Source organism: Apus apus, chromosome 2 (assembly GCF_020740795.1).
Source record: "Apus apus isolate bApuApu2 chromosome 2, bApuApu2.pri.cur, whole genome shotgun sequence".
NCBI classification, from domain to species: Eukaryota; Metazoa; Chordata; class Aves; order Apodiformes; family Apodidae; genus Apus; species Apus apus.
Window position 1 is genome coordinate 123,517,245 of NC_067283.1, and position 13,288 is coordinate 123,530,532.

At 36.9% G+C, this 13,288-nt stretch overlaps 1 protein-coding gene across 1 annotated transcript in view; it reads right to left on the reverse strand.

Annotated features, from left to right (window-relative positions):
* Window positions 1-5,719: 5,719 nt before the first annotated feature.
* TRPA1 (transient receptor potential cation channel subfamily A member 1) overlaps window positions 5,720-13,288 on the reverse strand; it is a 33,978-nt gene continuing 26,409 nt past the window's right edge. The window contains exons 22-27 of the mRNA XM_051610882.1: window positions 11,774-11,903; window positions 11,466-11,648; window positions 10,707-10,775; window positions 9,335-9,445; window positions 8,728-8,825; window positions 5,720-6,823 (exon numbers count right to left, since the gene is read on the reverse strand). Coding sequence (XP_051466842.1) covers window positions 6,592-6,823; window positions 8,728-8,825; window positions 9,335-9,445; window positions 10,707-10,775; window positions 11,466-11,648; window positions 11,774-11,903 — 823 coding nt within the window. The 3' untranslated portion in view covers window positions 5,720-6,591. The remainder of the gene's footprint in view (window positions 6,824-8,727; window positions 8,826-9,334; window positions 9,446-10,706; window positions 10,776-11,465; window positions 11,649-11,773; window positions 11,904-13,288) is intronic.

Genomic DNA, 13,288 nt, shown 5'->3' on the forward strand with positions numbered 1-13,288 from the left:
TGTGCCAGGAAAGTAGGGAAGACTCACTGCAAAAAAGACCCCGAAGTAGCCCAGAAATGGAGTGTCTGCAGTAAACTACCCCCAGGCTATCTCTTTCTGTTTCAGTAGAACAGCAGAGCAGCAATACAGCCCACACTGTGGGGGTGCAGGGAAATGGCTGGGAGCAGGTTCTCTGGGTTGGGTCAGGGCTTGAGTCCCATCACAGTGGTGTGGCAATCAGTGTGGCTGAACAAGAATTGCCTCCCATGGGTGAGATTCCTGGAAGAAAAATCACCCCAGAGAAACTGAGATTTCATGAAAATCAGTTGCTAAGGCCAGAAGAAATGGGAGTATTCATTCTCCCTTATCTGCTGTCATCCAATGCAGTACTATTTAAATGTGCACATTAGGGCAGATCAAGAGTTGGGATGACACAAAAGAATTTTGGCTGCTGAATTTAAAAACGACCAACCCTGCTTTAATTTTGCTTTAGTCTCATTGAAGCATTTAGCATTTCATGACTCTAGCTATTTAGATGTATTATAAAGTAAACCAAATATCCAAGCCTAAGTGATGTTTATTTTCTTCAGCTCCTCTTATTTTTCCTCTAGCTAGATGTTTTAACTATTTTTAAAGCCGAAGAGGAATTAAATCCACCTAAAAATGTATCATTTCTTGATTTCATAATTCAAGAGTAAGCGTTTTACCAATCATTTGGTCTTTATTCAAAGCCTACTTTATAAAGTAGGATTGTAGGCACTAAAAAACAGACTTGTACCTCAGAAAATATGCGTGCTGGAGCTAGGATTCTATTGTTTATCTCTAGAGTCATTAATACATGTTTTATGAGTTCCTCAGGAATAACTTGTGCATTGTTGTGTTTATTCAGATAAGTGGATGATGCTTTTTGGCTGTGTTGGAAAACAAACAAAGCTCCCTGGTGACTCACCATCCTCATTGTAGTCTATTAGTTCCATCCTTAATTCTCCCAGCACTCGTTGTCTTTTCTTTCACTAAGAAAGTCAAGCTTAAGAAGCTTTACAATGTAGAAAACAATTGGCTACAGCCCCCAGGCTGGGTCAGATATACCTTGTATGTATTTGTACCTCCTTCTCCTCATCTTGCCCTCACTACTCACGCTGATCTTTCTTGACCTCTTTGTCCATGCCTCCTACCTCCTACTAGAGAAAACTGGAGTTATATATCTAAATATCTACATATATATCTATATGTATCAATCCATCCATCCATCCATCCATCCATCCATCCATCCATCCATCCATCCATTACTTATAGTCACCTTGCTCTCTGGACAACAAAATAAAGGTGACAGTGGCTTCACTGAGTATTCTATTCAAGTTGAGACCATTAATCCAAGTCTTTTTCCTTTGAGTTTGGGTGCTTAAAGGACTTACCCAGCTGTGTTTAGCACTTTTGTTCTTGTAGCTACACAGTGGTGGGCACTGAAGACAGCTGAAAGTGGCCGCAGAAGCAGAGAAGGAAGAGGCTCATCACAGTGTAGGGCTCAGAGCAATGCGAGCTCCTGAGGGAGCAGTGCTGTAGTGTTAAAACTGCGTTTGGAGGCTGATCGGTTCTAATGCAAACTGGTTTCTCTGGTTCTCAAACGCCCAATGCAATTTTTACACAAACTATTTCAGCCTAGGAAAGTGTCGTTCTCCCTTGCCCTGAGAATCCCTTCCCTTCATTAGAGTGAAGCCACTATGCTTCAGTTCTTCATGCACAGGTGTGGACACAACCTTCCAGCTGAAATGAGGCAGACCAATTCTTTTGATATACACATGCTCCTTTCCTCAAAACACAGTAACAGTGCCAGTGGTAACTTTTATCTGTGATTACTTTAATGTAAGTGTAATTATCTCACAGGCTATGAAAAAATGCCAATAAATGTTAAAATTTGAATCTGCAGGGAGAGAGTCAGCTCAAGTGGTGAGAAACTGAAGTCCATTATAACTATCTATCACAGCATCACTTTTACACTGCCTTGCGGAATCATTCCTGCAAACATTGCCAGCTCCAGGGCTTATCATCAGGACTGAATTGAGAAGCATGCTTTCCAGTTTTAAAAGTTTAAATTAACTTGATTCTACCTGTTCTTGATCCCAAATGGCTGAATTCAACTGAATCTGGCATTCCTGTGTGAACCACTGTTGTACTCAGGCTGGGCCAATGGGGTTTTGGGCCTTTCAGTCCTTTTTAGTGTGATCACACTAAACGTCAGTGTTATCCCAGTTTCTCACCCTTCGTTTTTCTCCAAGCTACTGGACTGTTTTAACTTTGTTTTTCTAAATGTCCAGTTTCCTGCTGCCGATTGATTTTAGAATGCAGTCATCTCACTGGATAAATAATAATAAATAGGAATAATATTACTCATTTCTGAAATGAGTAGCTTTAAACTTTGCTTTCTAAGCTGTGATTCCCAATCGTGAAACAATGTCAGATGCATTGCTTCTCATCACTTGCATTATTTCCCATCCTGACTTCTAAACCAAGTTTTATCATTGCTGGAGTTTCAGGTTTTCTTGTAAGGAAGCATTTTATTGCTCTAGCTGATTTTAATTCACTTGAGAAAAGTATTTTGCTAGTTAGTCCTCCTTAGCAAGAGCCAATTGTGTTCACTAGAAAGCCAGGCCTCTGGACATTTGGTTTTAGCAAAGGATCACCAACTTCTTTCAGACAGCCAAATGATACAGTAATGACATTTCTTGTCCCAAATTGTTCCCTGCCTGTGTGTCACACAGGTGAGTCACAAATACACCCTCCTAGCAAGAACTCTTGGGGACACCCTGGTTTGGTGGAAGGAGATGGTGCCATGGCCTGGACCCACGCTGCTGTTCACTTTGAGGAGAAAACATTGCCAGAGCTGCTGAGCAGCAGGAGATAAGATGGAATATTTACCCTCACTATCAGAAATACTTGATACACAATCTTAAGAGAGAGAAATGGTATCCACATATGCCTACAGAACTGACTGTACCTTGACTGAAGAACAGGTGGTATTTCCATACAGATTAACGACTGGATACAGAGGCACACCCATCACGTTTGTGGATGTTATATTCACAGCCAGAAAATTAGTTTCAGTTTAATTTAGCCATGTTAATTCCCATGTATGATTTTAAAAATTCATGTGATGACACTTTCAGTGAACATTTATGGAAGCGTCTAATGGGATTGCATCTTGAGATTGCTGAAATGGCCCAGTATCTTCACTTCAGCCTACACAATTCTTTGCAAACATAACCGATTTGCTGTCAAACTGATACTACGCGTATTAAGTTTCTTAAGCTTTACACTTCTTTTACTTAGACTCTATTAGATATTTCTATCACATAGCAATTAAATAATCGCAATCTGATGATTTCCACAGAAAGTTAAATAATTCAATGGTGTAATGTTAGATAATTATAAAATACCTTCTGTCTTTCCATATAAAAGCTGTTGATCAAAATTGTTTTTTGTTTGCATGATAACTGGCATACAGGAAGTTTAACTTTTTTCTATTCACTGTGGTTTCTTTATCTGCTGAGAACTGCTGCTTTGTGCAGCTTAAAAGCCAGGCTCTAGCCCTGCCTCTCTTACCTTACACTGCAGGAAATACATTTTTTTAACTTCTAAGTTTTCTGCCTGGGATTGACCAATTTTGATTCTGTGCAGGACCAACCATATCCCAACCACCAGCAACTTTTTTACCACCCTTGGTTTGCACAGTCCTATTGTCACCAGATTGAAAATGACCATTTATCTGCCAATCTATCTTGATGGCCTTGGTAGCCTGAGAATGCAGTCCAAACCCAGGAGCAACTACCAAAACCAACATATCATAAATTCTAGTATCTATTCAATTACCTATTTGTGTACAAACTACCCAGTGAATTATTATTTGGTAATTTTTCCTTAAATCCAGAGTTAAAAATATTACAGGCAAACTTCAAGAATGGCTTTTACAATATAGTAAGTGTATGGATGCATTTACCTTTATAAATAGCATTTTGACACACCATGGAGCTTGTCAGAAGTGTTTCCGTTACCAAAATCACTTCTGTATGCCATGATGCACATTGGCTTCCTAATAGTGTGCCAGTACTGGATTTAGATCCACATAGCATGTCTAAGCTGTCAAGTCACTCTGATTTGTGGAAAAGCCATTGCTAAGAATTTTAACAGGCTGTGAAACTGCTACAGGTAAGTCACAAAATAAAACAAAACCACTTAGTGACCTGGAGATTTCCTAACACCCACCATCAAATCGTGCTCCACACTGGCAAACTATGCAGTGGCATTAGGGTCAGCTTTGGAACGTTTCTCAAAATTTGTCAGTTGAATTTCTATCCTAAGACACTGATGTGTGTAAAGGTCTCAGAGTTCTGTTTAAAGAGGCCTGAAAGCCTTAAACTTTAAAACTATAAATGCTGACTACTTTGCTTCAGTTGTAACCCTACTGCTGTTGCTCTTCACTTAAAACTAGGCATTTGAGCCCAACAGACTTAAAAAATGTTATCACTCACTGCCATCTAGTGTTAATGGTACAGATTGTCAGGAACTTAAAGTGACTTTTCTGGCTTGAAGAACCAAAAATTTACATTTTCACGTTTGGTGCCATCCCGAGAACCTGGAAATTCATGTTCCCACTGAGAGAGGGAGCTGCAAATGCACAGTAGCTTAGGAAATCCAAGGAGCTGATTCATAGGAATAGATCTGAGTTTAGGGGCCACAATGCAACTTCAACGAGTAGAGTTACTTTCAATTTTACTTTCTTGATTCTGACCCTGCTTACCAGTTCTCTCCCTGTTTCATACCAGACTTGGTCCTGAAGCAGAGCCCACAGCTGCTCCTCCTGCAGGCTGCAGGGCTGATGCAGTGAGCTTCATTGCACAGGTTCCTCATCCTCTACTTGTCCAGAGAAAGCTGGAGAAGCTGTTATGCTCCACTATGTACCACACTTCCTTCCACCTGGCTGTGTGATGGTTCACACCAGATCTTAGCAGCAGTCAGAATGTGATCCAGAGGCAGACTTAAGGATGGGGCCTCTGGGGCACCCAGGAGTATGTTTGTGGACACATTCACACATCAATGTGTACATCCATGCCTCCAGTTTACTGTATTAATGGAGTAGCCAAGTGCTTCTTTTCTGCCTCAAGCTGTTACTTAACTGAACTACTACAGTCACACTTAAATACACAATGCTTATGCAGAGTCTGTGAGGTAAATCCAGAATAGAACTTCAGTTTCGGCAGCAAACATCTTTAGTTACCACTGGCATGGATTAATGCCACAAGATTTAATGAATCTTGCTAGTGCAGAAAAACAAACTCCAACGGCTTCCTAAATCTCTACAGATGCCATCCACCATTTGACATTAAGCAACTGTTCACCTTAGTAAGTACAGTAGAATAAGCAAAACCAGTGGCTTTGCTGCTCACTTGGCTGCTTTACTGGGCCAGGATTTTAAGTCTCAAGGCTGGAGTAAAGCAGCCAAGTGAAACAGCATTTTCCCTACTGAACAGCACGGCATCCGTGGCAGTTTTAAGGCCTTAGTCTTGCTAATTTATGATGCATCTTCCCATGTTTTCTAAAGACTGTACAAGTTCTGTGAAGAGTGAATTACTTTCTGGTGGCTACCTTTTAAATAAACTGGAATCATAATAGTTCTTGACATGAAGAATTTTTGTAGAAAATGTCTGAATTCAAAAGCAGACCACATAGCAATGCAACCACACATAGTCATCATTAGTTTATTAGCACTGTTTTGAAACAAATATACGCAGTTACTTAAACACAGTTTCATTCATGTTCATTTCCACACTTGACATATTAGTGTATATTACATGATGCACTTAATATCCAGTAAATAAATAATAAAACAAAAGTGCAGATGAAAGTAGCGAGGTCAATTTTTATGTTATCAGGAAGGCAAAAATCACAGTAGCAGTATAAGGACAGCAAGTTGTAAATGACTAATATTTAACATGTCATTCTATAGTTGCTATATGCATGCTAGTACAAATGATCTTGCTGAGAACTGCATATAGTTACCTACAAAAGAAAACTGTCCTTCCCTTACTTTACATTGTCATGACCTTTTTATTTCTTACCTTTCAGGCCTGATCCTGCAGTCCTTACTCAGCAAAACCTCCAATGCAATCTGTCAGGTTAGTTTCTTACTTGAAGCCCATTGGGTCTCTTAAAATACCTGAATACTAAATAATTAGAGTCTGAATTTCTAAAAATTTGGAAATTCTAAAAATATTTGTAACAGAAAATAATGTAATTAAGTACAGACCTAAGAGTATCAGGGCCAAACCCAGGAGCAGATCTCGACAGAAGCCTTAGGAACTGCCAGGACAGCAATGTTGGCATTCGGTGAATTAGGCACTTTCCTGATTAGCCAGCCACTCTTAGGATCACAGTTTTGGATGCAGACATCTGAAGTCTCCTTAAACACTGTTTTGAGCACCTGCATCCTTTTCTCGGATCTGGCCTTTTTTTACACTTGAATACATGATGTATCACATTAACATTATGCACAGACAATAAGAGAAGTGACCCTAAAGTAAACCAAAATGGTAATACAATGTGATGTCATAGCCATGTCTAGAATAAGGCATTGTTCTTTTCTGTGCTTGGGTTAGGCACATTTGTTTTAACAGCTTTTAACACCGTATCCCATTTACTATTCTTGTGCTCTAACTGCCTTTTCCTAAACTTGTGCTGAAATAAATCATTGCTGTCTTCATCCTCAGCCTCTGACACTATCTCCATTTTTTGGATAATCAATTTAATGAGGTCATGTTGCTTTTCCAACAGTGTTGATATGTCTTTCAGCCTAAAAAAAACCACAACAAAACAAAAAAACCATACAGTTAGCTTTGTAATTTAGTTTCAAAGGACATTTTAGTAATTGAAACCTGTAAATCCTCAACTTTTCTGCTGTACGTCTTTCACCCTTCTGCTAACAAAGAATTTTATCTAGATTACATTTATTTTTCAAGCTGTGGTACTTCTCCAGGTTTTGGGAAATACAGTTAAAGATCAAAATCCTGGTTCTTGAGAAAAGTAACTTATTATATACTTAAGGTAAAAGCATATTCACTCTCAAAATAAAATACTGAACAATTCTATTGAAAGTTTTTCCTATTGGAATATAGAAACTTCTGGCAAGAAAAAGGGGCCAGATTTGCAATGGCAATTAAGCATCCAGAAACATTTACTGAACTTCACAACTACTTTAACAGCATATGAGATACTGATGAGGCACTTACTGATCTCTTTTAAAGTGTTATCCAAAGTGCAATTGATACAAATAAAAAGTTAAAATCAGTTACAGATGCACACAGAACACAGTACCTTTCAAGAAAAAAATAAATGGAAAATGTGTCTAGAAATTGTCTCATAAAACTACCAAATGAGTTTTTTGAAAATCTACTTTTCAGAATGTCTAGACTCCCCAACTACAGCATGAAATACACATTGTGACTGAAAAGGTTCTCTATGAAGAACAATTTGGGGCTTCTTTAGATGTAGTTGACTCTTTTTGTTTTCCCCACGAGAATGAAAACAGTGCAGCAATTAGCTAACTTTAACACAAGGCAAAATCCCACCTCAAATAAAAAAAGAGCAACATATACACTCAGCACTGATTGCCACAAGCTCCGCTAGGAACTGAACTCTGTTTTGAACTCTGACAATAAAAACATGCTGGCAACATAGTAAAATAAAGTTTTCAGCCAACATTTTCAGAGCAGTAAATACAACTTTCCATAATTAAATACCCACAAGTTATTCTATTCCATAATAATTTTATAAAATTGTAAGTTTTCTTCCCTCTCTGTAGGGGGTAAAAAAAATATGTATGTTCTATGCTGGTTCCTAAAATATTGATGTAGTAAGGATTTGAAGAAAAACTTTTACAATTTCATGGTTTGTCTACATGTGTAGAGCATATTCTCCCCCCTTCAACTCTTGCTGAGTCCTTAATGCAAAACAACAACAACAAAACAACAACAACAAAACAACAACAACAACAAAAAACTTAATCAGAATCTGTGCAGGGAGACAAAAATTTGCTAGATTAAAAAAAAAGGAGAAAGGGGAAAAAAAAAACAGAAAAAAAAAAAACAGAAGAAAAAAAAGAGCAGAAGAAAGTAAGAAAGAATGAGAAAGTACAGATTTTTCCCAGCTGTACATTCACAGAAGGAAGGCTTTTCTGAAACCATTCTTATGGATATATTGGTAAGATAAGTAAGAAAGTAAGTACAGAGAATTCCTTCCAAAGTTTTGGAAAACGGGTGATTTGTTCAAATCCATTTTTGGGGAAACAATCTGAAGCACATTTACCATTGGATCAGTGGAATGTCAAACACAGATTGTGTGTATTTACAAACCAATTGGAATTACTTTCTTGTGAGTTTAAAACAACCCTTGAAAACCTCTAATTCTGAAATGAAAATGCACTTTCTATTTAATGAGTAAACAAGCTTGTCCTCTTTCTCTGCCATGGGATAAAAATATCTCTCTACCACACAAGTATTTTAAAGGTAAGTATGTTACTGAATGTAAAGTACTAAGGTACTATAGTTTCTTAAGGACACTGAATTTTACTTTTTAGGTATAGCTTGGAGCTTTAGAGCATTCTTTCTTTCTCTTTTTTTTTTTTTTTTTTTAATAGGAGTTTATTTGTAATATTGGTTCTACTCCATTTTTACAGCAGTAAAATAACACAACAAATACCTGTATTTCTGCTTCAGAACTTCCAGTTCTAATGATGTGTCAGTGCTCTGTGCATCTGTGATAGAGTCCTCACAGCCAAAGCAATACTGGAACACGCTCTAAACAAAATATGGAACCAAACCGAACTCAGATATTATAGCTTGACAATAGATTAAAACTCCCAGATAAGTGAATGGCATCCATCTCAACACAGTGTTAAAGTTGAAAAGAGTTTACGTTATGGATGTATTATTTTTTTATATATTAAAATTTGCTTAATCAGAAAATTCAGTGTAACAGTAACAGCTGAAATGAAAAGTAAACAAAGAAAAGAACAAATGCCAAAAGGGAGTAATTTTATTTTCTGTCTGAATAACTTTTGTAGCTTATCTAGCTTAATAAAGACACAGATCACTGATAATTCCAACACTAATTGTATCTGAACAAGTTATGCTGCATTTAAACTGATTTATCATTTTCACTGAAAATAGTCAAGGTCTAATCACAATTCCACTGATGCCAGTTGATGATTCTTATTAATACAATGTTCCCAACAATCTGTGTACAAACTAAGTCAATTGTATCCCATTTTAGTAAGAATTCTTTAGTCCAAGATTCACCATCCTACCATAAATCCACAGTATCTCGGCCTGTTGGGATATACAGTGATTGATTCCTGGTCCACCCGACTTAAGAACCAAAATGGTAGCTTCTTCTCTAAGTTGGTGTGAAGATTGACCTAGATGTATTTTTGCATTTAGAAGAAGATATATTCTCTTAAAATACAGACACATTATGATGTGGAAATAACCATCATGTCATTATATTCAAATCACTATTACTAGATGTCAAGTCTCAGAGGTTATCTACACTGCAAACAATTGTATATTTGAACAGTCCAGCCCAGACACTAAAACCATGTAGTCACAGCAGTAATGAGTATCTTATCAGAATTTATTATTCCACATAGATGCACACTCATAACTAAAATGGTTCAGAAAATGTTAGCTCTTGTGTAATGGCTTGAATAGCTCCTTGGTACCCTGTGGGTTGCAGTATGGAATTTCAGGGCAGAAATGTTCAAAAGAGAGAATACCTCTCGTAGCCATGGGTTTTAAGACCAAATAGCAATGGGAGATTGATCTTTCTCTCTTTAATTTTGCTATATCTTTTTACAAGACTATGACAGTCAGTATATATTAAGATGGCAGTGGAATGCCTGTGAGAAAAGGAGTTTTTCTTTGGCTAGAAACAAGTATGTTATATATGAGTGTCTTTTCAGGTGATGCTACCTTTGCAGTTGTTCTCAAATTGCTACAGAAATACTGAACATATTTATTTATTATTTATCTAAAAAGAGGATGTACAGGATAAACCTAATGCAGACAACTATAATCCTGTCAAATATACAGGTTACATTTTGTAGTACTATCTGAAGTTGCAAGACGTCATTCTTCCTGAGCATTCTGCTGGCAAAGAAATAACTAAACAGGTGAAAAGCATTAACTGGTAAAAGAACTGCCCTTATATCTCTGCTTTAGTAGTTTGTATCTCTAGCAAATGAAAGATCTCTTGGGAGGAAATGTTACTCTAAAAGAGAATTCTTCAAAGACACTTGAACTAAGCAAGTACAGTTGGTGTTCTTTTGATTTCTGTGTATCTTAATCTTCTTTACACTGCATCAGTTCTCTCCTTAAAAGGCAACTCTCTCATTTCAAGCATTGCATTCACTCATTTTCAGATGCTGTTGTTGGAATAACTCATAATTCACTGAACTGACTGTTGAAAAATTCCTTAAAAGTGCATTTGCTTATACATTCCTTTGACAATGTCTCACATGACTGAAAATGAGATTCAGAACAGGATGTCCATGTTCACCAAGTTACTTTATTGATGCTAAGATCTTAGGGATGTTGATGAGAACTCAACTAATTATCTGAACTATGTTGTAACAACAATACCTATTTCCCATAGTTAGTGCTTCTATGTATGCTACTCACCTGCATTGCAATCCTTTTGAGTGCAGCATATTTTTGTACTTCAGCAATGTCCCCAACAGCCAAACCAATCTAAAAACGCCAAGAAAGATTTCATTATCTATTTTTTCAGAATCTGTGATTTCAATCACATTTCTTAGTTCACATTTAAATCCAAAATTACTCTAAAGTTAAATTTATTTTTTATTTCACTTGAATTGAGAAATATAAAAGTTAACACATAAAAAAGTTAAATGGAACATGACTGAAGATGTATTACATATTGTTCCCCTTTCTCATCATTACCAGTTTTATCATTCTTTTTGTTCAGGTCCTTAGTTTTAATGCTACCATTGACTGCTGTTTTGCATGTAATGAAGATCTGGGCATTGTTTTATCTTTAAAAAAAAAATCATCAGTGCTATGCTAGGGTATGATACAGCAAGGGGCTGAACCAGTAAGAGTTCTAGTCTAGGAGGCACACAGTTATCAAAGTACTTAAAATCATTGTTCCACAATTTTTATTTTCAAGATCTCATAACTATACACTGCAGCTCCAATTCAAACTCAAAACATCACTGTTGCAATTTAAAGATATACAAGATAACCTTACTCAGAACAGTAAATTGGAGGGAAAATTACTCCAGGGAAAGGCAACTAACAATATGAATTTATTACATAATCAATTAATGTAATGAATCAGCATGAAGGTATTTTTATATGCTAAAACTGTGATAAGCCTGTGCTTAATTACTTTCATATATTAATGAGTAGTTTACTTACTAGCAAGTTCATAAGAAGGATTGGAATAAGCAAGGTAAATATAATGAGAACTGTGTAACTCAGGAATGGATATGGCAATTCACTGCTTAGTAGTGGATCAAGGAATGCATCATGGTAATTAATGTCTCCCAGCATCATTGCAAATGTCTTCATTACAGAAAGCAGAGGTGTGCTATAGGTTTGCTGCAAGAAGAAATACCATATCAAGAAAGAACTCCAACTGATGACATTTCCAAATAACCTTTTGAGATTCTTTAGTCAAAAATAATCTTTATAATGATAAAAATAAACTATGCCATTCAACTAACCTGTGAACCCAAAAGAACAAAGAAACTTAGTCCAAAGGCCAATATCAGGAAAAAGAAAACGACAGCAATCCGAATCAAAGTCCTCAAAATTTCCCAGAACATCACAACATAGATGCCATAGTTTTCAAATCTAGGCAACAAGTAAACAGAAAAGATACACAAAATTAAACACTGAGGTAAGAGTCCCTTACAGTTTTTTGTGTAAGGCAATAAGTAATCCTGATTCTCGTGTGTGAAAAGACATTTTTGCCTCTCTAAGACATTCTGAGATAGTAAGAACATGTACTTTCACATCCAAAAGAAAGTAAGTGGTGTTATTTACAGCAAGCCTAAACTACATAACCTTATATTTTAATGCGTTAGAGCAGTAGATCTTCCAGATATTATTTTTCATGGACAACTTTTGCTCTCTCCATAGCCATTGACAGCACAACATTGTACCACTCTTGCACTCAGAATAATAACATTAGTAAATGATCTCATTTTTTTTCTTTTTAGCAACCAGAAAAAAGAACAACTGTTACCATGATCCACTTAGTGGCCACATGCCTGATTTAAAAAATTTGCTTCTTATGACACTACAAAGTAGGGAAAACGGGCAAACAAAAAAGAAACACATTGCTCAAAAAGAAGACTAGTACAATTTGAAGACACCTGTGTTTCCAACAACAGTCCAGCATCTGGAAAGCCTGTCAAATTCTTGGCTTAAACAAAAAACTAGATCTCATAACATGAGTTATCATAAAATGGATTAAGCTACTTTTTGTCCCAGTCCTGAACTTCACAATTTATATCCTCTGTCAGATTCAGGGACCAGGTGACTGGTAATGCTACAGCAGCAGCAACTGAGAAAATCCGTCCACAGGATTTTCCCCCTGAAATATTATGTGCAAGGCCAAAAAGATGAAGCTGGAAGTAAAGAAAATCTGATCTTCTCCAATTTATTAGGCAGTTATTAGGCAAAAGTCTGTTTAAGTCAATGGGGCTAGAGGTTGCTTCAAGCATAGATGGCCTGAATAAGTCAGAAAAATTACGTGTAGAATCCCACCACTATAGACATGACAAAATATTCAGGCCAAGGAAGCACTTCATCTAGCAGAGGAAGGCAGGTTAGGCAATCATTAATTTACTTTTTACTGTTTAGGTTCAATGCCCATTTTGCCCACAGCACACAGCAGAAGAGAGAGGACATCCTCATTCTGTAGTCACCTGAGGTCAGACACTAGGTAGGACAAGGTCTGCCAGCAGAGGCAGTACCGTGAAGATATTCTCTCTTTATGACACAAACTCTGTTTATAAACCTTGTCCTTAAACTTCCCAAGTACAGTAAAATTCTGAAATTAATCAATAAATGCCATGTTTGTCTGTTTGCCAGACCTCATGGAAGTGATTACTGGATATATAAAATAAGAATCAGAAGAGCATATATGCAGTTTTATTGCACATTGGCATCTTTATTTTCTGAACAGCTCCAAATCACCACTATTTTTGGTGGTGATTACAAAACTATCTGTA